The following is a 22,037-nucleotide window of genomic DNA, read 5'->3' on the forward strand; positions in this document are numbered from 1 at the left end:
ATAATAACTATACACTGTGCTCTATTGTGCCTTCCAAAGCTTATTTTTGCTTTTTGTTTGTTGATTTTTTCAAAAATTCCCTTCAGTTATGTGAGTTACCATAAATCCTTCTAGTCAATTTCTTTAATAAGAAAACTGAAGTTAGCCAGAGTTAGCTTCTTTTGCTTAAAAAAAAAACGATCTAACGCATTAGACTTTGCGTTATAAATGTCACTGAGTGGCTTAGGAAAGTGAACTTCAGTTTACACCTTGGGCTGGTTTTCAAGAAAGGGTACACACCGATTTTTGAAGGATAAGGTTTTAATAGGAAAAGAAGCAGGGCATGGCATGAGCCAATATTTAGATCCAAATAATTATTGGTGACTGCAGCATGTCAGGCAGGGAGCCAGCTGTTTTTGCATATGCTCTCTAAGTCAATTTTAATGCTTTATAAGAACAATATGAGGTGAATCTTACTATTCATCACTTACATATGCAGAAACTGAGGGTCAGGGAGGTGAAATGACCTGTGCAAAAGTCACTTAACTAGCAAATGATGGCTTTGTTTCAAGTCCATCATCTGATCAGGCAGAGGTGAAAGAGAAGAATGCAATGTGTGTTTTTGGGTAATGGGTACTGTTCGGTTTGGCAGGACTGTGGGATACATGAAAGGTGGAGGGGCCCTTGAGTGCTAATGAAGAGAGTTGGAGTCTATCAGGTAGGCAGTGAGAGGAAGGTTTCTGCACCAGAGAGGGCACTGGTGGAGCCATGCCTCAGAAACATTGATCTGCTATTCTCCTCTACGATGAAGAGAAATGAGGCACGCTGGAGGCTTGGAGACCAGTTGGAGGAGCATTGTAAAAACTCACCTAGGCCTGAATGGGCATGGGTGTTGGCAATGGAAAAAGAAAAAAGTATTCTATCCAGTCTCCAGACGTGCAGGGAATTGCTGAACGAAGTCTGAGTTCTCCCTATGTAGATAGCTCGTACTTTTCATTATAGGTTTCTCAAGAACTTGCTCCCAGAAAAAACCTGGATGGAGAACAAAACAGGTAAGTGCCCAAGTGAGAAATCTACAAAGCTCCTCTCCCCCAAAATCACCTCTTCCCCATCAGTTGTGGGGCCTAACATTTCACCAATGGGGTTCCGTTCTTTCAAGAGTCTCTTATTTAAGTAGGACTGTCTGTGGACAAGAGGGAGAAGGGACACTGGGAAGTGTCCTCATTAGCAGCATACAGGCAAGTAACATAAATGTATGAGGGCACTCTGGGGCGGGGGGGGGGGCACCATGAAGAACAGGGCACATGCTCCATGTCAGGGGGGTCTTTCAGTTCTGGCTGAGGGGCCCAAAGTTGCTGGATCCACTATTTCAGCAGAAACCTCATAGCCAAATTTTTTGGGAAAGTCCTCAATTTTAAAACATGGCAACCAGTTTAAACTTCTAAATATCACTGTGCTGGCCACATTCAGCTCTTAATTTGTTACCAGTTTGCCACCTCTAGGTTAAATGTTAGTACCATTTTATCAAAACCTTTCCAAATTTGAAAGCACATGTTTAGCAAAACTAGCTACAGAGCAGGTTCATTTGGATTGCCGAGAGCGGGCACAGAGAAGTCTGGGAGCCGGGCAGGGACTGTAGGGAGGCCCCTGGACCACGTGCTGGGCATCCTGGCACCTGAGCTTTGAAAGGGAGATGGACCACGGCAGTGACAATATTTGCTGCAACCGGGCCCTCCTGGGCGACCACCCAGAGCTGGGCTTGGAGCCGAAGGAGGGATGGGCAAGCTGTGCTGCTCCCAGCTCCAGTTGGTCCCTTCCCATTAACATTACAGGAGTGCAGTCGCGTGGAGCTTGAAAAAGCAACCCTAGTTCCACGAAATGATTTACAGGACACCAGACTCTGCATTTCAGAGGTCTCCGGTGTACCATAAAAAATATATTCTAAAGGAATAATCTTTATCTGAGCTGAAGCTGCAGTGAAGGAAGCTCACGTCCAGCTGAGAGCAGCCGTGAGCTTCTGTTCACTCAGGGAAAAGTCTGTGTTCATGTTATTGGAGTAGCATTTTTTTCTCTCTTTGGCACTAGGTATCTAGTTAATATTTAGACATTATATACATTTTCTTTCAACCGTTGTTCCTGTTATGTGATCAAACAAAACCGGAGATGCCAAGCACATCAGCCCTGTAGGCGAAAGCAGACCCTCCAGGCACCCAGCTGTGGCTAGCAGGGTAAACAGGACTCACTGGAGCCAGCCTCTGGGAAAGACTGGCGCCAGGTGCGTGCAGGGCCAGCCCCTGCCCCCAGGAAGCAGAGTCCGCTGGAGTGCCTCAGTTGATAGCTCTGCCTTTTCCTGCCATTCCAGCCTCGCGTTTCCTCCACCTCCCTGAGCAAAAGGAAACAGGAAGCAAAGTCTAGTTTTGAATGTTCCAAAGCCTTCTGATGTTCACCATTCCCCCCAGGAGAGGGAGGTGAGGGACGGAAATCTCTCTGCAAAGAAGATACTTTTTAATTCAATGAAGCGATGCACAGACACAGCAACACAGCTTCTCTCTGCTTATAAGGTGTTCAGAGCGATGATAGTCTCAGTCTATTTTGGTCCAGGGAAATCTGAACTCCTTTAGCGGCAATGGCCCCCAAGGGGCGCATGTGCATCTGTGGTTCAGGGTGTCGAGGAGGAGACAGCCTCTCTTTTTGGAGCAGAAAGCACAGTCAACCAGTGGCGGGACAGAGGCAAAAGCTCTAGGGCAAGGAAATCTGGGGGTTTGTGTCGAAGCTCCACCAATCAGGAGCTTCAAGCTAAGATGGGGAGGCTGGAAAGATGGAAGTTGGGATGGGAAACCTGGTACGGACAAGAAATTCCTCCTGGGTCAAAGGCAGGACGATGTCCAGGGAGGGAGAAGGGCGGGTCACGGATGGACCGAGTTTGCCTGGAGTCCCATGAGAAAAGGGGAAGCGAGAGCTCACCACCTTGTGGCCCCAAGCTTCCTGTTGGGCGGCACTGGAGGCAGGCGTCGGGCTCTAAGTCCCTGAAAGTATCTGGAGAGAGAAGGAGAAATTGGCGTCCCAGGCTCCCAGGGGAGGGGAAGCACGCGGGGTTGGGCGGGGAACCTCTCCAGCATGAATGTGGTGAGGGGCGGGGGGTGGGCGGGGGAGGGGGTACGATCTCCGCTTTGCCGGGTGCCCCAGGCGTAGCGCACGCCTCTGTTCCGCGTCCCCCTCCGCAGGCGCACGCGAGGCGCACTCCCCCTTCCCTCGGCGGCGCGGACCGCGCGCCCGGGCCCCTCCGCCTCCCCTCCGCCTCCCCTCCGCGCCTCTCTCTCCCCGCAGAAAGTTAGCAGCGGAGAAGGAACTCGGGGCTGCAACAGGGCGCGGCGGCGGCGGCAGAGGCTGAAGCAGGAGCCGCGTCGGAGCCGGGGAAGCGGGGGCGCTGCAGACGGAGCAGGTGCAGCCGGTGGGTCCGCGCGTCCCCCTCGGTCCCCTTGCCGGAGGCTGAGGGAGGTGGTGGGGGGTCACCCGGACTGCGCGGGAAGAGTGGGGAGGGGGATCATGCAGCCGGGCTCTTCCCCGGCGCAGCGAGACAGCGGCCAGGGCCGGGGGTGCAGTGGCGTCGCTTCATGCAGCCTGGGCGGGCGGGGGCGCTGGCGGCGGCTGAAACCATGTCCGGGCAGCGCCGGGGTCTGCCGCCGCGAGCCCGGGGCCGCGATGACCCCGTGGCCCGCACCTCCTCCGCCTCCACCTCTGGCCGCGCCGCCGCCGCCTGGCGCGCAAGCTGCTTTTTCTCTGCGCCTTGTCCCTGTCTGTCACCTACCTGTGCTACAGCCTCCTGGGCGGCTCGGGCACCCTGCAGTTCCCCATGGTGCTGCAGGAGCCGCCCAGCCCGCCGCCACCCTCTCTACTACCGCCCCCCGTGCGCCTCGGCACCCCCTCGCAGCCGTCCGCGCCGCCGCCGGACAACGCGAGCCGCGGGGAGCCCCCGGAGCCCTCCAAGCAGCCCCCTGCCCCCGTGGCCGACGGCTGGGGGCTGGCGAGCGGCAGCGGGGGCGCTCGGGACACCTGGCTCCGGATCCCGGTGGCCCCTGTCGAGATGATCACGGCGCAGAGCGCGCTGCTGGAGAGGGTAGCGCAGGAGTCCAGCACCACCCACGACGAGCTCGCAGGCCGGAGAGCGGTCAATGGGAGCAGCGAGAGGGTTGGCGCCCTCAGCACCCCCAACTATGGGGAGAAGAAGCTGCCACAGGCCCTCATCATTGGGGTCAAGAAAGGAGGCACCCGCGCGGCTGGAGGCGATCCGAGTCCACCCGGAGGTGTGGGCGGTGGGCATTGAGCCGCGCTTCTTCGACAGGAACTACGAAAAGGGGCTAGAGTGGTACAGGTAGGACTCTGGGCTCGGCGCAGGGGATAGATGCGTGGGGAAGACCCAGAGGGAAAGCTGCGGCTTCCCACGCCCTTCGACATCCAGGCACCTCTCCGAGAGCCCTTCGCCCCAAGAGGCCTCTGCGGACCCTGGCGGGGCTGCTCGGGGGAGCGCGGAGAGGGCTGGAGGCTGGCCAGGGATCGCTGTATTTCAGGGCTAGGGGAGCTGGTGTCACACTGCCCTGCCTGCCTCAGTCCCCTCACCCAGGGAGGTGCTTTCTGAAGCTGCCTAGCTCCATGCCTGGTAATCCCCAGCCCAGGTGCCCGCGGGGTGTTTCCCAGCCCAGGCTCTTGTAGGGCTCTGCTCTGCTGCTTTGGGGACGCTAAGGCATGAAGCAGGATAGCTAGATTGACTGAAGGGCTTTGAGTTCTCCTGGAATCTCTCAAAATCGCCCTCAAATGTATTTGCGTGTCTGGAATCCGACTTTAGTATTTTCAGGTTAGAGCAAAATGAACAGGGAATGGTTAAAAAGATGACGCTGGTGAGTTTTGGCTTGGTAGAAAAGACTGAGGATGTTCCCCATCTCCAGGACTTTCTATCCCCAGGTGGCTGCAGGAACCCTGGGTTGATTTTGCATCAGGAGCATCAAGGTCTGCACGACAGTCGGTGCCCTAAGAGTTTTTACATCCTGCACCCCTGCCCTTTCTAACCGGCGCCTCCTTCGCAACAGATGTTCATCTCCCTTCTCTTCCACAGTCTCCTAGCGATGAGGGAAAGGAGACGAGAGTAGAAAGTTAAGTGCAGGTAAAATAAATTAGTAATCCGGCTTTCTTGCCAGCCATAACATTTAAAAAACACTGGAGCAGATGCCCCAAAGGCAAACATCCTTTGCTCCCCCCCCACCTTTTATCTCTTTCTGGAAAACATCTGGATGGCTGGTCCCATCTCTGTTGCATCTCAGTAATTAATTGGAGTTGTCAGCCAAACACAGGTTTTGTCAGCTAAAGTGATATTATCATCTTCACAAGGCCAATAGGTAAAATAAGGATTGTTTTCCTGACAAGGTGCCTTGCTGTTGAAGAGATGTGCTTTCTAAGTTTAAATTACAGCCTGCAAGAGTTTTAGAAATAACCTAACTTCAGAAATATATAGTGTGTATTATATAATAATATATATTACTATATGTGTGTATTATGTAATATATATTATATATGAATATATAATATGTATTGATTGATTTCTTCCACTTTAAAAAATACGCCTTATGCTTTCAAAGCTTGAGAGAAGTACATTTAGGCATAAACATTCCAGCCGGTTAAATGGAAACAGTAAACGTGTCTGTCAATATCTTGTCTGTTTCAACAGCGAGAACTAACTAATTGCAACATTTTAGGAGGCCTCAAACAGCCCCTTCCTATCAAAACAGAAGCCAGTCAATGCCTACTTGAACTGGAAAATCAGTATTTATAACATTGCAAGTCATGGCTTCCAGTTTGCGATTAGAATTACAAAAGGTGTTAGGAGGATTAATGCAACAACAGCAAACCAGAGAAAGGAGGAGATGTTTGGGAAGGTTTCGGTTGTTTAATGTTTGGTTGTAGGAATGTTCTGATTTCTGCTATGGGGTTCCTTCAGCCCTCTGAGGGTAACTGTGCTCTTTTCCAGTTCTAATTTCAAAGCTGTGTATCTTGTGAGAAGTGTCAGATGCCCTTTGGGGGAGAGGAAGGCCTGAAGATCAGACCTTTCCAACATGTGTTGTGTTGCTTTGTGGCAGCTGGAAATAGAGATGGGGTGTTTGATTCAGGTGACTTGAAGTTGATGTAGGGTGCATGGTGGAATGCGTGTCAGGAGGTCCCATCGTAGGGTCTGGAGAATTTTCTGAATGAAAGGATAGAAGATGCCAGATTTTCTCATGTTCTTAAATACTGCTGTTGGGAAAAGAAGGTATGAACCGGCCTCGCTGTCATGACATGGTTACTGAAGATGTCATTCCAGCTTTATGGTTCTCTCAGCCATCACTTGTGATATTTGGGGCATGGTGTCAATATTTGGTAGCCGCCGTATAACTGTTACGCTGAAGACACATGGATAGAGCTAGATTCCCTTGATCCTCACTTCAGAGGACCACATGGTATCTCTGTGTCCTCGATCTGCTACTCCAGAAACTCACCCATGCGAGACCGTTATGATGCTCAGTGGTGCCGATTGGAAGTGCTGGAGGAGAATCTCTCCAACATAGAGGGAATCATTAGCCACCCAAACCTGTCTGTTGAGAAGACTCCCAGAAACCCCTTGGACCCACAGTTGCTGAGTGTGCTGGGACTGGCCTTGGATAGCTCTCCAGCCTTACAAGGGACAGCAGTGTTTTGAGGACATTTGTGGGATTTTCATTAGCTCTGTCTCTCCTCTCTTTCTCCCATGTAGGAAGAGGGGATGACAACCTCACTCTGTTGTAGAAAAGGAAACAGTGGCATTGATTCAAACCAGTAAAAGACACCTCTTGGTTCCCTGGTACAACTCCGTCTTTTAAATGGTGACATCTGTACTTAAATGGTTCTACCAGGTATTCTGCCTGAAATCTTACTCTACTGTTTGAGTAGTTAGAGATCCACAGGTTAATTAAAGACTTTAATTTTCCCCCCATTTATTTGTTTTTGTATTTCTTTTTGTTTTTGGTGTGCTTCCCAATAGCCTACTAATTCTGCAAGTGTTTCTGGTTGCTGTGTTTTCAGCAAGAGGGAGAGCAAGAAGAAATTAGGGCTGCTCCCAGCGCAGCTGGCTTTGGGTTTCCTCATATCCAACTAGGCAGCCCTAGCAGATTTATTTCTGGTGTCACTCCAGTTATGTTTAAATCTAGGTTTTGCTTTCTCTCATGCCATCAATCTAATGTGATTTAAAAACACATCTGAGATGAGACCATGTGCATTTGGTTTTCAGGGCAGGATAGACTGATGGATTAGGATGTGTGTGTTAAAGCTACGGAGAAGCAAGCCTCACTTGGTGGATGGACACAGGCCAATGATTAATAAGTGGGAGTAGGCTGAACCCTCCACTCCTTCCTCCCTTCACCCACCTCCCCCAAGTAAAAGGGTAAAGCCACAACACATCTTTCAGTATGAGCTGATACACAGTGACTGGGCAGAAAACTTAAACTGATCTAAGGGATGAGACCTTGTGGCAGGCCAGCTGGCTGCCACGGCAGAACTCATCAAAGTGACAGAGACGACTCGAGCTGTGGCCTCCCTCGTGGTTGACAGACTGTACAGTAACCACGACCGCTTTGCTTTGGAAACCACTCAGCTCCAGGGCAATGGGAAGTCACCCTCCATGGTTTCAAGTTGTCTTCATTGGGCCGCCAAAGAGGAATGTGCGAACTTAACCACTGCGCCACCAGGCCGGCCCCAAATTTATCTTTCTGAACAAAACAAAAATATTTCCATTGTTTACCTTCTTTACTGAAGCATACACCTGGCTTTTGTTGAATACAAAGATGTTTTCCTTATTAATTTTTAGTAGAATTTTGAACCCTTACAGACCTTAGTGAAAACTAAAAAGTAAGCAATTATGTACTATCTTTTATATTAGCATTCTAAGCGCTTTTTATAATTTCTAAAAACATGTTATTTCATAGTACAATCTTTAAAAGAATACAATATCTAAGCATATTTTAGTTTCTCTGTAATAAGAAGCCAAAAGTAGATAAACTTAGACGTGTTTAGTGACAATGTTTCAATAGGTTACTGTATTTGAAAATTACCCAGATATCTAAAGAGTTTTTTATCATTTAATTTCACCTGGCAAAACTTCAAAGTTTCAAGTTAGCAGAAATATTTTGGAAGTGATTTTAAATACACATGCCATAACACATAATTGTTAAAAATTTCACCGAACACTCTTATCTTTTTCGTGTCTATTTAGTTTACTTGTTCCCAATAATTATTTAGGTTGCCTGCAAAACTTCATGAGACATTAGACAAAATTAGCCATCATTTTCACTTATTACTTTGCTAACAAATTTGGAACAAGGATAACATGGGCTTATTTGACTAGTAAACCTAGGCTGCCTGTCTGCATCATATCCAATGTTGATAACTTTAAGGACATGCTTACTTTAATCAAACCAACAAACTTAACTAAGCTTCTCTTTACCAAAGATTATTTCATATCATGTTAACTTGAAAGACATTTGGGTGGTTTCTATTCCATCTAGAAATAATTTATGTAAGTGCTTACTTTAAACCAGCTGCATATAGTTCTTTAGAAATTATACCATCTGGAGATAAAATATTACACATATAGCACACATAGAGACAAAGAAAAACTCCACAGCTATTGTTTTAAAATTACAGCTATGAATCAGGTACAGTAATACAAAGCTCCCTGGCTATGAATCCAAGTTTTGTTTTAGGCCTTTTACTAATGTTTTGTGGAGAAGACACTCAAGATGCTAGATTTTTGGCTAAGCTGCTCTTATGGCCATTTTTCTTTCCTTCCTTTTTTACTTTTTTCCTCAGTCCTAGGAATTAATGATGGGCTAGATATTCCCTGGAGGGTTGGCAAGCTCTTTGAGGTAACTGAAATGGGTGGAACCTGAACTGTCTCTAGAGCTGCATTCCCAGTCTTGCAAGGATTTTTTTAAGGACAGTTGCTCTTGATTTCTGAGAAATTGGGTTGTACCTCAAATGACATTATAGGTTGATCTACCTGTCCAACTACATCACAAAGGCACAGAGAAACCACTCAAGTATTCTCCAAGATGGAGTTTCTGAGGCATAACTCATCCAATTGAAAGTGTTTCACCCAAGTGGTGAGTCTCCGGGGATGCTTGGGTTGTCCCCCATGATGGTAAAGCCAGTGTCAAACTGACAGTGGGCCTGGAGAAGGGTGCAGAGCCCAACTGCACGTGTCAGTATACTTATAAGATTTAGTCAAGTCCCATTCAACCTGGGCACTTAGTCCCTGAACCAGCACGAGGCAAGCCAGGGAGGCAAGAGCCAAAGGCTTGGAGAAAGCTGGGAGCTGGGGCTCCCAACGCCAGGGTTGAGAGTTAAGTCCCTGATAGAAAGTTTTTCAAGATTTTGATTTTTCAGAAGTTTCAGGTTCTGCTCAGGTCCAGCTGGAATTTAACCTTGACTTGGTGACAACAGAGGAGGGGATGAATGAGATAGACAACTAAGGGAAAGAGGTGACCAGGCCTCGCCCTCATGGCCTCTTCCCAAGGGTTATCAAGATAACATAACATGACAAACATCCCTACAGAAGTAGGGGGCCGGTGTGGAAAGGAAAGGGGCCGGTGGCTGGCTCCCTTGTGCCTCCCTTGTGCACAAACTAATAAACTTTTACTTTTCTACTCCCATTTGTTGTCTCTCTTGATTTCTATCCTGGGGGACAACAAGAACCCAGTGCGCTGGTAACAGCTTCAATAGTCATGCTCATGCCTCCCAGAGGAAAGTGGTCCCCAGCATTATTCACACATGGTATCTGGAAAGAATGAAAGAAGACAGAGGAGAGGCACTGGCATTTCTTGAACCCTTGTGATTGTGGTGGTGGTTGCTTTATAGATATGTTATCACATCGGGGTGTCATGATGAGGCTGTGAGTTAAACAGCAACAATCCTGGTTTACAGGTGGCTCCTGGAGGGTGAACCACTTGCTCAAGTTTGCTCGGCTGGTCATTGGTTGAGTTGACCACATCTGTCCAATTTCAGAGTGCTGGTTTCTTTCCCTGTACCACGCTGCCGCACAGAAAGTACTAGAATGTCTTTTCCTTCTTTCATTCTTCAAACATTCAATAACGTTTACCAGGTGCCCAGTACTGTTTTAGGTACTGAGGATAAAGTGGAGAACAAGACAGAGGGAGGACCTGTTCTTGTGGAAATGGCATCTTTTAGTAGGGTGGTAGAGGAGACAGCAAACAAACGAGTCTTTCTTTTAACCGTTTTAATGTGGCTATAGAAAACTTAAAATGACACTTGTGACTCCCATTGCATTTCCATTGGGCAGGGCTCCTGTAGAGCAGTGCTTTTTAAACGTGAAATGCACATGGATCACCTGCAGTGTTGTTAACATGCAGATTCTGATTCAGCAGGACTGGGGAGGGGCCTCAGACTCTGCATTTCTAACTTCCCAGTTGATGCTGATGCTGCTGATCCCTGAACCTCACTTTGAGAAGCAGGAGTCTAGAGAGTAATTGGGGGGGGGGGGGTGTGTGCATGCACAGATATTATTTTAAGTGAAATGGTTAGGGGAAACCTCTCTGTGGAGGTGATGTAAATGAAATGAAAGAGTAAGATCCTGCCATGTGAAGATCTAGGTGGAGAGGTTTCCAGTAGAGGGAACAGCAGGTACAAAGGCCCTGAGGTGGAAACAAGTCTCATGGGTTTACAAAAGCACAGTGTTTGGAGCTGGCTAAAACTGGGTTCATAACCTGGTTTTGCAACTTAATAGTTGGATGATCCTGGCTGGATAACCTATTTAAGGTCACTCGGTTTCAGGTTGTTGATCTGAGAGTAATTTCTTACTTGCAGGATTTTTGGAAGGAGTAAATGAAGTAAAAGTGAACGTATTTTCTAAACAAAAAGTGAGTATCCTAGAGCAGAAAACCAAATGGACCCAACTACTGGGTTTTTCCATTTCTCAAATCATTTTGGTCTCATATGCTTTACCTTCTATCACTGCTATCATACTACTGACTGAAGAGTCTCTTATTGGGAATATTTTTGGGAAAAGTCTAATAATGATTTGCTTTGCAATCTACATCTTCTTAATGTCTTAAACAAAGGGTCAGCAACTCAGATGCCTTCTGGGCCCACAGCGATTATATAAATGAATGAAATAGACCAGGTGGGGAGAAACTGGGACGCACATTCTCTGCCTAAACCGGCAGCCACTGCTCCGTTCCAGCTACTCTTTTCCACGTGCAAATGTGGCGTCAGGGTTATCAGATCTTCCACTTAGTAAGAGAAACTGCAAAGCCAGGTTTAGACGTGAAATTGTCTGGTTCTTAATGTTGGCAACAGATCGAAATTTCTTCAAAGCGTGGTGTGGGCCAGGACTGCGGACAAACAAAACCCACCTGTGGGCTGGATACAGCCAGCCGGCCACCAGTCTGTGACTCTGGCTTAAACTCATTTCAGAAAGTAATTGGCACACCCGTACCCTTTGTAGTTGTCAGAATTATGGCTTCCATGTGCTATTTTATTTTAGTTTTTTTCCCCTCTTACAGATTTTGCAACAGCGTGGGGGAAATACTCCCAGATATATTGCAACCCCAACAAAAGGAGCCCGATAGAAACAGAAGCATTGAGGCAGAAAAAGACAATTCACAAATAACTATCTCATTTCTTCCCAATGAACATTTTCTTGAAGGCAGGAAAATTCTCAGCTGTTCACTCATGAATTAGGAGTCCCATATTTGATCCATATAAACTACTTATAAAACAGATTCTGGTCAGGTGGACTGAGTATGACATGAGAGTTAGAAAAACTGGCTCTGGTTTTGCTTTGCGAGATAGTTTTATTTGATGCCAGGTTACTTATATTAATCTGTTTCTTTCTTTCGTTTTTTTAAATCTGTTTCTTATTTCATGAGGTTACATTGTCTCCATAGGGTCCATGCACCCACTATAATACTATGGTTCTAGAAAAAACCTCTGTTAGACCCTTCAGAGGAAGGAAGAGAGCAGTTAGAGGCAACATTGTTTGGTGCCTGTTTTTGTATCTCTGAGTCAGAATCCACTGCATCCTCTTTGTGTGACCCTGGACAAGTTACTTAATATCACCAAGCCTCAATTTCTTCATCTGCAGAATGGGCTCAATATGACTGATTTGCAAGGGATTATGTGAGGATGAACTGAAATGGCATTTAAAGTGCCCCCACGCAGAGTATGTGACATAAATTTCTTCCTCCTCTTCTCTCCCCTTTGTCTAATTTTCCTTTGCTTTTCTTCTTCATTTTTCTTAGTTCCTTCCTTCTATCCTGCCTATCAGTATGGAAGGCCCAACAGAGAAAGCTGTAATGCATTTTTCATTAGGATATCATCTTTTATTTCAAGATTATGTCTGAATGAGGGATTTCAAGCCCTTAAGCAGCTCTTAAGTAGCTCTCCAGAGAATAATGCAAACCAGATTCCAGAATTTGGTCTACTGTAACTTGAGCCAAAGGAGGAGAAGAGTCTGATTTCCTGGGGTACCTGCAGCCAGCCTTCTCCACTAAGGGGACGGGGTATGGAAGGGGGCAGGCTCTGCAGGCTTTCCTGCTGATGTTTTCTTGAGCCCACAGTAGGAATGGAGGCCGCCTGCCCTGGAGAGGGACTGAGGCATTTAGAATGCCGAGGGCATGCTTTGCCTTCCATTTTTCTGCAGAGCTGAAGGCATTTGAGAAGGTAGGACTGTTCTAGAAGACCCTGCCAAACTCCCATTTGAGATCAAACTATGTTTGAAATCAAACTATGATGAGATTTGGCCAATTTCACTGGTGTTCCCCAGACATCATAACATGATTTAATTATTTTTACATTTGTAAGTCATACCAGGCATTTTTCATTTTAAATTGAGTCAGGAGAGGGGCCTTGAGACTTTAGGTGAATGAGAGATTGCTAGGGTTGTACGTTAGAAAGTTTTCAAGGTTTTGGGTTTGCATAATGGATGGTATCTCTGAAACGGATTGAACCACTGCCCTGTTCAAGTCATCTCTTGATTCCATTGGTTTCTGTGGTTTGACAAGCTCCTCTATAACTGCCTTGGGAATTTCAATCTAAAATTATAATTCACTAAATCAGCTTTTCAGCCCATTTGCCATGAATTAAAAGCAGGCGCTTGATTTTTTTTTTCCTTAACACTCACTAGTTAGGGTTGCTGTTGTCCGCAGCCGCAAAGGGTGAGGAATGATAGGTACCGCCAAGGCTATTTGGTTGTTTGAGCAATCAGAGTTTATTGATAAAGGGAAAGAGAACAAGGAGCGGGGATAAAGAGGAACAGAAGAAGGAGCGGGGAAGCACACAGCAAATTAGTACTTACAACATCCACACCACAATCAGCCAGGAAGTCCCAATAGTTTGTACGGCGGGCGGATTTGCCTACAAAAGACACACACAGAGTTACAAAATCAAATAAAAGATTAACGAAAACATCTGCAATAGAAAGGTTGACAAGGGACCTTCATCAAAGAACATATCTTTATGTCATAAAGGGTTCCTATAAATTGAAAAGAAAAGGAAGCAATTCAACTGGGAAAAAAAGGGCAAAGGAAATAAAAAAGGAAATTTACAAAGTCATCCCAACAGCCATGTAGGGGCACTACCCTGAGTGCCCTTTAAGAGCCATGTGTCGTCCTGGGCAGGATGCCAACCATCTGGACAGGACGCCCAGCTGCTGAAATTTGTAAGGATCCCAAGCCTGGCCAGCCTGGATCTTACTTTATCTCACTCAAAGACCATCATGTCTTAAAGAAACACAGAGCCCCTCCACATGAACTACTGTTCCTGGGAATGCTGGCCGTAACAGGGACAGCTCCTCTTGGCAAGCATATAGCCTTTGTGCCCCTTCCTATAGAAGCAACCCCCTCCCGACCTGAGGTAGCAGGTGCACACTTCCATCTAGCCGGCCACCACTGGACATTCCCTGTAAGTAACTCCTAATAAACCCCTATGTGTTGTTTGCCATCTCCAGGTCTTTTCTTTGGTCTGTCTGCAGCCTATCCCACACCGCTCACCCAACTGGGCATGGGGCCAGACAGGCCAATAAAACTAAGGAAAGATACTCCAGCCACCTCACTAGCCTTCAAAGTGATAGAAAGCTTTAAAATAATAGGACATCATTTCAGCCTATCAGATTGGTAGAAATTTTAGAAAATAACAATACCCAGTGTAAGTGAGGGTGTAGGGAAAGAGAATCTTGACCCACCTTTGTGAAAGTAGGAATTCATAAAGAGGTCTTGAAGAACAGTTGGGCAGTAGCTAAAATTCATAATGGCCAATTCTTTGAGCAAACAGTTCCTGCAGATATGCACATATACATACGTTTCCTACAATCCTGTTTAATACAAAAACATGAAAAAGACAGCAATCTAAATGACTATCAGTAGGAAAGAGATTAAATGGAATTTCCACGCAAAGGAGTACTATAAAGCCATTAGAAATAATGAAGTAGATTCCTACAGGCCGACATGAAAAGACAGCCATGATTTACTGGGTATGAAAAAAAGCAAGTTGCAAAACAGTATGTATAAATTATTCACTGTTAATTAAAGTTCCATGTAATCTATAATTCAACAAATACACAGTGAACTACAACATATATTTATTCGACGTGTATATACATTCATTCAAAAAAGGAGTACTGAACCTCTTTTGTGCCAGGCCCTGGGTTGCATTTAAGTGTGCATCTATTTACCTGTCTCTGGGTATACTGCTCATCTGTAGGAGAACACACTGAATAGTGGTTATCTTCTGGGGGTGGGTGAGATTATGGAGGGTCTTTACTGTCTATTTCATATATTTCTACATTATTTCATCCAAAGGAACTCAAAGTATTAGATCTTTTGTTACAGATAACCATTCTGACACAAATATTAACCAAATATGTAGAAAATGATAGCAAAAGTGTGGAAAAGCAAAGAGGCCAGCAAACGGCAAAGCCTGAATAGGTTCTACTTCCAACTGTATGAGGGAAACCAAGGATGGGGGAGATGTTTTCTGTACAAACTTAATTGTGAATGTGATTAGCAGAAGGAAAGAAGGACTGAAGCACTGTGGCTGTGTGTAAAAGGCAGCTTATCGAGCTGTGATGTTCCTGATGTTATTGTGTTGACCATCCGAGAAGACCATCCTCTCTAAGCATGTTTTCTGACCTGATTTTTTTTTTTTTTTGAGGAAGATTAGCCCTGAGCTAACTACTGCCAATGCTCCTCTTTTTGCTGAGGAAGATTGGCCCTGAGCTAACATCCGTGTCCATCTTCCTCTACTTTATACGTGGGACGCCTACCACAGCATGGCTTGCCAAGAGGTGCCACATCCGCACCCGGGATCGGAACCGGCGAACCCCGGGCCGCCGAGAATATGCGCACTTAACCCCTGCGCCACCGGGCCAGCCCTGATCTGAATTATTAATAACCCCATTGATCTTCTCTCTGTCAGACAAAGACTGAAAATGATGGCAGATTCTGGAAGAGGTTTACCATAAGTTGAAAGGCTTAGAAATGAGGAAGTGTTGTTGGAAACACTCATAATTAAAACTTGAGGGGAAAAGTTGACTGCAGGGGCTGAGGAGGTAACAGAAGTGAGGGAAGTAGGTAAAGTATAAGACAACGGGGAGGGGTGAGGACAGAAGTGGAGAATGCACGACCCCTCCCAACGAGGCGGCCGCTGCTCAATTATTGCCACGTAGGAGTTCGGGTCTAATGTTGCCAGATGTAACTTTTCCAAGGAAAGCTGGAAATCAAGATTCTCATGGAAAATCTCCTGTTTTTGAAATGCTGGCAGCTAATTTAAATTTTTTTAAAAAGATTTAAGATTGGGGACCTGTGGACATTTAAGAAGAGTCATACGAGCAATTGTTCTAAATTCCTCCATGATAACTGCAATAAAAGTCTAAATGTATCAGCAGAAGCACATGCTGTATGACATCGTGTATGCACACACATGCCCACAGATACAGACCATCTTTAAGAAGGAAAGGGGGGAAAGCCAAAACAGTTACATAGTCCGTACTGTATCACTTAGGTCAAGGATACTTACCCATTTGAAGTGTCTCCTCTGAATGTAAGTCTAAATTGGTTTTTGATAGGAGAGACTTGAATCTATGGGAAGATGGGAGAGAGAAGGCTAAGTCAAGCAGCTCATTTACTCTAAAAATGCAGAGGCCCACTACAGAGATGGGACTTGTATACTGCTACTGTTCAAAGCAAGGGCCACTACAGAAGGCCTTCTGTTTAATTACATTTGACCACGTACAGCAAAAATCCAGCAGATACAGCTCTCGGGTTAGGTCAGCTAAGCATTACACTCAGAATTTGATGTCAAATTGCAAACTGATCATGAAATACTTAGAAATAGCTACAGATAGGCTAGCACGCATTTTCCAAATGTTCCAGCGTTTTTCAGGTCATCCCAAGTTTCTTGCCTCTTCTCAAACAAAATTTTTAAGATAGCTATTGTTTCTCACAGATAACAAAAATTGACTTTCACTCAGACCTAAAGTTCAGTAACATTTATGTGATAACTCCCTCAATGAAGAATATGTAAAAAATCAGAAATCCGAGAGCCAAATTCATTATACCAATAACCATACACAAACGCCACTGCGTTTTTCACCCCAGGAAACCGTGTCTGGCCTTGATTTAGAGCCTACTTACTCTTACTTCACTCAGAGTTTTAACAAGCTTAGTAGTACTTTGCAGTTCCCAGAGCATCAGAATTGCCATATATCATCCAAAAAGCCTATTTAATGTAAAATGCAATTTTATATTTGGAAAGGGTAAAAAACTTATTTTCCTAGGATAAACTAGAAAAGAAAAAACATTTCCAGTTTGTGAGGATTAGACATCTCTAAAGGACAGGTAGAAACTTTTGCGTTTATTAAAATGTTGTTTAAATATAAGAATTAGAATTTTATTTAAATAATTTTAAAAGGAGAGAGTACAGGTTAAAACTAAGTCACACACCACATAATGACGTTTCAGTCAACCACAGACCACATACGTGCTAGTGGTCCTTCAATATTAGCACCATATAGCCCAGATGTATAGTAGGCTACACCATCTGGGACTGTGTAAGTGTAATCCACGACGTTCACACGACACTGAAATCACCTAGCAATGCATTTCTCAGAACGCATCCCTGTTACTGTTAGGGGACACACGACTGTACTGAGAAACCTTGACCTTGGGCTTGAAGTCAGGGTTTAAAGCTCAGCTCCACCCCTTCCTAGCCAGGTGACTTTAGGCAAATTAACTTAACTTCCTTGAGCCTCAGTTTCCTCATCTGTAAGAAGGGGCTAATAATAGCACTAATTCATGAGTCTGGTCTGAGGATTGAATGAGACAATCCAAGTGAAGCATTTAACACGGAAAGCTCTCGGCAAAGATGAGCAAACTCATCATCTACAACTTTGCTAACTCCTTGAAACCTCGACTCAGAATGGCCCCCACATATATATAATAAATGATTAAGTTCAGTTTCCCATTCATTCATTCATTCAAAAAATATTTACTACATATCTTTTCTGGACCAGGTACCTTTCTGTGCCCTGGGATAAAGAAGTAAACAAAATACACATTATGTGAATTTTAATTCAGATTACTAAACTATGATAGGTCACTTTTTAAGTGTTCAGAGAAGTTACATGAATGGAGAGAAGAGTCACAAGGGAGGGTATTTTTCATTTTGCAGACTGCAAGACACACTGGAATGAGGGTCTCGGGGCAAGAAAGCAAGTGAGGAGAGCAGGGCCCTAAAATGAGGTCTCTGGCACTCAGACCTGCTGTCTACTGAAGGCTGGTTCTGAATTCTACCAGGCTCTCTCTTCTGGCCAAAGCCACACTTACTTGATGCTGTGTAGCTTTCTCGCGACTATCACCGGAAAGTCAACTTCAAAATATTTCCTTGGGAGAAGACCCTCATCCTGAGAAAAAACACAGTTATCTTTATAATTATTTATTCAGTCATATATTCACTGATCATCCTCACAGACCAAGTACCAAGGCCCGAGGAGCAATGGGGTATTTAAGGATTTTAAATCAGGGGATGATATGGTCAGAAATGCATTTTCTAAATTACTTTGGTCTCAGTATGAGGAACAGATGGCGCAAAAAATTAGGAGGTTACTGTGGTCACCTAGGCAAGAAGTAATGGGCAGCCAGAACTGGGGACGCGTCCACTGGGATGGAGTGGGGAGGAGCAGGAGGCACTCTGGACGTAGGATGTAACAGTAAGCAGCTTGAGACCAATTAGAGAGAGTCAGGAAATCAGTGTAGTGGGTATGGACAAGAATCTTTTGGATGAAATGAAATAAAATAGCAAATATCAGAAAGCATCACATGAGGTGAGGGTAAGTACTATTTTGTAATATATTTATTTTTTTCTCTGACAGTGGAGTATACTGGGGTGGTAAAGGACAGGGACTCTGCAGCCCGGGTGGACAGGGTTCAAATCCCAGCTCCACCACTTGTTCACTCTGAGGCCTTGGGAAAGTCACTAAACTCCCTGAGCCAAGGCTTCCTCATTTGAAAAGTAGAGAAAATGACGCCACCTCGTGGGGTTGTGAGGATTAATGAGGAAATACAGGAGTGAGAGAACAGGGCCTGCACCTAGTAAGCACGATGTGTGTGCCCTTATTATTTACAGACATCAGTACATAGATGTGGGTGCTAGATTGGGATATACATTTATTTTTTACTGTGAGCTGCAGTAAAAAAAAAAAACTGTGAACACCTCACACATAGAGACACACACACGGCCCTGCTTCCCCTTCTGCTTTCCCTAGCTGGGCTGGTACTATCCCCTCCTCCCCACAGTCACTCACTGGTCATCCTAGAATTCTCTCCATCTCCACCCTGTTTGATCAGTCACTCAGCCCTGCCTGCTGACTATCCTAGAATGCATCCTCTCCTCTTCCGCTCTGTCCCCAACTGCACAGACTCTAACAACATCCCTTTGTGATCTCTTTCAACGACACACTTCATGTTGCCTGCAGCAGCTCTTCCCACCTCTAAGATTGAGCTAAGATGCTGGGTGCTCCACAACCTGGCCCACCTGCCCACCTTCTGGCCTAGTACTCTTTTAACATCCCTGCTCCCATCTGTGCTTATATTCCAGAAATGCAGAACTACTTATTTAAAAAGAAAGTTGCTGATATCCAGAACCTGGTGGTGGTGTCAATAGAGGGTGGAATAAAGAAAAAGGAGGAATAAGGATGGCACCCTTGTTTCTGCCCTGAGCAACTGGGCAGGAGAGAGAACCATTTATATAGACAGTAGTAAGAGATGGAGAGCAGTATGGAGGGGCAGCAGACCCCCTGATGGGACAGCATGATGGGAATGGAAATCATGAGCAAGCATTTCCTAGTAGGAAGGTGACCCCTAAGGGCAAGTGTCAGAAATGTGAGATCCAGCTCCCCCACCCTATGCAGACACTAGTCCTCAGTTAAAGTCCTAGGGGATCTGGAGGGGTGGGGGAGGAGGAAGGAAGAGAGGGAGGGAGGGAGAGAGGGAAGGATGGGGCAAGAGAAAGAGAGAGAGAAGAGAGGAAGGAAAGGAAGGTACGAGGGGGGCAGTGGCGGAGGGTGGGGGGAGGAATAAACAAGACAGTTTCCTGACATCAGAGGAGCTCCGGCCTATCAGCAGAGTAGGGCTATGTAATCTATTTGAAGATCCGTGGAGGACGTGTTTAGAGGATGTGTGGAAATCGCACCTCCCACCTGGTGTGGTCCCCTGGCTGCACCAGCAGAGGCTTAGCTGCGAGTCAAGGCCTTCTGCTGCCACTGCTACATGAACTTGATCTGTATGACCTCAGGGGCCCAGGACTGGAGCGTTGAAGACTCCCATGTTCCAGCAGCGGGCAAGGGAGAGCCAGCCGGTATTGTCATAAAGAATAAGGAGTGAGTGAAACCCATTAAGGGGTTTCCTGACTTTCTCTAGGAAATTCTACGAGACCTTTCAAGAACTTTTACTCGCAGGGTATGGAAAGTTAAAGATAGTCTAAAATTCCAGAAGACAAAGAGAGCAATTAAAAGCAAATGAATGACAGATAGCATAGAGTCCTACAACTCAAATGGGTCTTCTGACTTTGTAAAGAGCTTTCCCTGCAGTAGCTCACTTGATCCTCCCAAGGATTCTGAATAAGAGGGCACTGTGGAAGGGAAGCTTCCAAAAGGCACACCTGGAGCTTTTAAGAAACAGACATCCTCTTTCTCGGCTTTCAGAAAAGGGCAAAATGGCTGTGGGAAGTGATACTTTCACTTTTTAGTCTGTGATTCTCTAGGCCCTTCTGACACTCCACTCCCAAGTAGCTCACACGTCTCAAGGAGGCAGGGGAGACACCCAAGACTGACTATAAGTACCAGAGGGCAGCCAGGAGCAGCCAGGAGGAAGGGTACCACTTAGTCTCAAAGCAGATCCAACATGGCCGACTGTTTCACAGGCCAGCAAAATTGACAATCCTTCCCCTATGTACTTGACCTTTCAGTTTGTAGAAACAGAATTCAAGAGACACCAAACAACTGAGGCCCCTTAAGAGTTTCACTCACTCCTTATTCTTTGTTTGTGACAATACCGGCTCTCCCTTGCCCTATTCTTGCCCGCTGCCCGAAGATGGGAGTCTTCAACCCTCCAGTCCTGGGCCCCTGAGATCATACAGACCAAACTCATATAGTAGTGACAGCAGAAAGCCTTGACTCACAGCTAAGCCTCTGCTGGGGCAGCCAGGGGACCATCCAAGGTGGGAGGTGCATGAGACAACAAGACCAACAGACAAGATTTTCCTCACTCTTTTATAGGAGCACATATATTTCTAAAACAGGGATTAGCAAATTTTCTGTAAAGAGTCAGAAATAAGTATTTTAGCCTGTGAAGGCCAGACGGTCTGTCATAACTGCTGAACTCCGCGGTCACAGTGCTAAAGCAGCCACAGAGAATATGGAAATAAATGGGAGTGGCTGCATCCCATAAAACTTGATTTCTAAAAATAGGTGGCAGGCTGGATTTGGCCCATGCAACCTCGGCTCCAAAAGAGCAAACATAATAATTGTTTTTCAAAAAAGGAGGAACTTTAGATTTTAAAAAATCCCTTCAGACCAATATGATTATCAAACAAAACAAAAAACTTCCACAAAAGACTTTCAGACCCTGTGCTACTCTCCTTCCTCACTACTGACAGACAGCCTTTTCCTTGGAAGGAGCACGTAAGCCTCTGTGTACCTTGCTCAGAAATAAAAATCTCACATTTATTAATTATCAACTCACTTGCAAGACGGGGAAAAAACCAAACCATGGGACCAGTCAAAAAGGTGTCAGGCCCAAAGGAGGGATTTCTCCAGCGGCCCCTGTGAACACTGACACTGCACATTCGCTTACGCTGCATTCTCTTCCAGTTCCTTCTGCTACACCATGGTCCCCGTGTTACACAGGCACAATCAACCTACAGAAAAGAACCCCTGGAACACCCACAGGGCTGTGTGTAGAGGAAAGGGGAAGGAGTCTGGAGTTCGATGAGCTGGGCTCCAATGTTTGTTCCACATTCCAGTGCCACCAGATATCCAATTTAGGGAAAGACACAAGCTCTCGTAGCCCCACTTTCCCCATCTGTGTAAAGCTCTCCCCTCTCACAGAGATCTCATGTTAATTCGTGAGGCCATGTATGTAAAAGCACCTCATAAATGTTAGTTATCTTATCCTAAATGAAGAATGCAGAGGCAAACCTTTAATACTAAGACCATGTTGATGCCACCGACTTCTCGCTTGAGTTAAGAGAAAGGCTGGGAGCTCTGATGACTAAAGGCCATCTTATCAGGTGAGCTGATTAGGGACAAAACAGATATGCAGGTCGGGTTATGCCCTCACACTCTAATTTATCTTGGTGTACATCTGGAGAAATCTGGGGAAATGCACATACCCATTACTGCCACATGACTGACCTGATAGAAGACCCTAAAAAAATCTGTACAAACCTACAAAAAAGAAAATACGATCAGTGGAATCTTCGTAGGGCAA

The 22,037-nt window shown here is 45.7% G+C and overlaps 2 protein-coding genes across 16 annotated transcripts in view; one reads left to right on the forward strand and one right to left on the reverse strand.

Annotated features, from left to right (window-relative positions):
- The window catches only part of LOC100147053 (heparan sulfate glucosamine 3-O-sulfotransferase 4-like), a 41,894-nt gene that overhangs the window by 16,346 nt on the left and 3,511 nt on the right, over window positions 1-22,037 (forward strand). For 5 of the 12 annotated variants that reach the window (XR_011437006.1, XR_011437007.1, XR_011437009.1 and 2 more), the window contains 2 exons: window positions 982-1,031; window positions 3,307-3,430. Coding sequence is in view for 4 of the 12 variants with exons in the window: in XM_070262187.1 (XP_070118288.1) it covers window positions 3,833-4,303 (471 nt within the window). In the remaining 8 variants the exon portion in view is untranslated. Of the gene's footprint in view, window positions 1-981; window positions 1,032-2,960; window positions 3,024-3,306; window positions 4,352-4,938; window positions 10,914-22,037 lie in introns of those variants that run through there. The other 7 variants (XM_070262187.1, XR_011437012.1, XR_011437010.1 and 4 more) reach the window with 7 other exon arrangements.
- LOC138923428 (leucine carboxyl methyltransferase 1-like) overlaps window positions 4,959-22,037 on the reverse strand; it is a 36,624-nt gene continuing 19,545 nt past the window's right edge. Inside the window, exons 4-7 of one of the 4 annotated variants that reach the window (XM_070262186.1) lie at window positions 17,877-17,953; window positions 16,069-16,130; window positions 14,237-14,365; window positions 4,959-5,093 (exon numbers count right to left, since the gene is read on the reverse strand). In XM_070262186.1, the coding sequence (XP_070118287.1) occupies window positions 14,358-14,365; window positions 16,069-16,130; window positions 17,877-17,953 (147 nt within the window). In that variant the 3' untranslated portion in view covers window positions 4,959-5,093; window positions 14,237-14,357. The other 3 variants (XR_011437004.1, XM_070262185.1, XM_070262184.1) reach the window with 3 other exon arrangements.

This window comes from Equus caballus, chromosome 3, assembly GCF_041296265.1.
Source record: "Equus caballus isolate H_3958 breed thoroughbred chromosome 3, TB-T2T, whole genome shotgun sequence".
Lineage (NCBI taxonomy): Eukaryota > Metazoa > Chordata > Mammalia > Perissodactyla > Equidae > Equus > Equus caballus.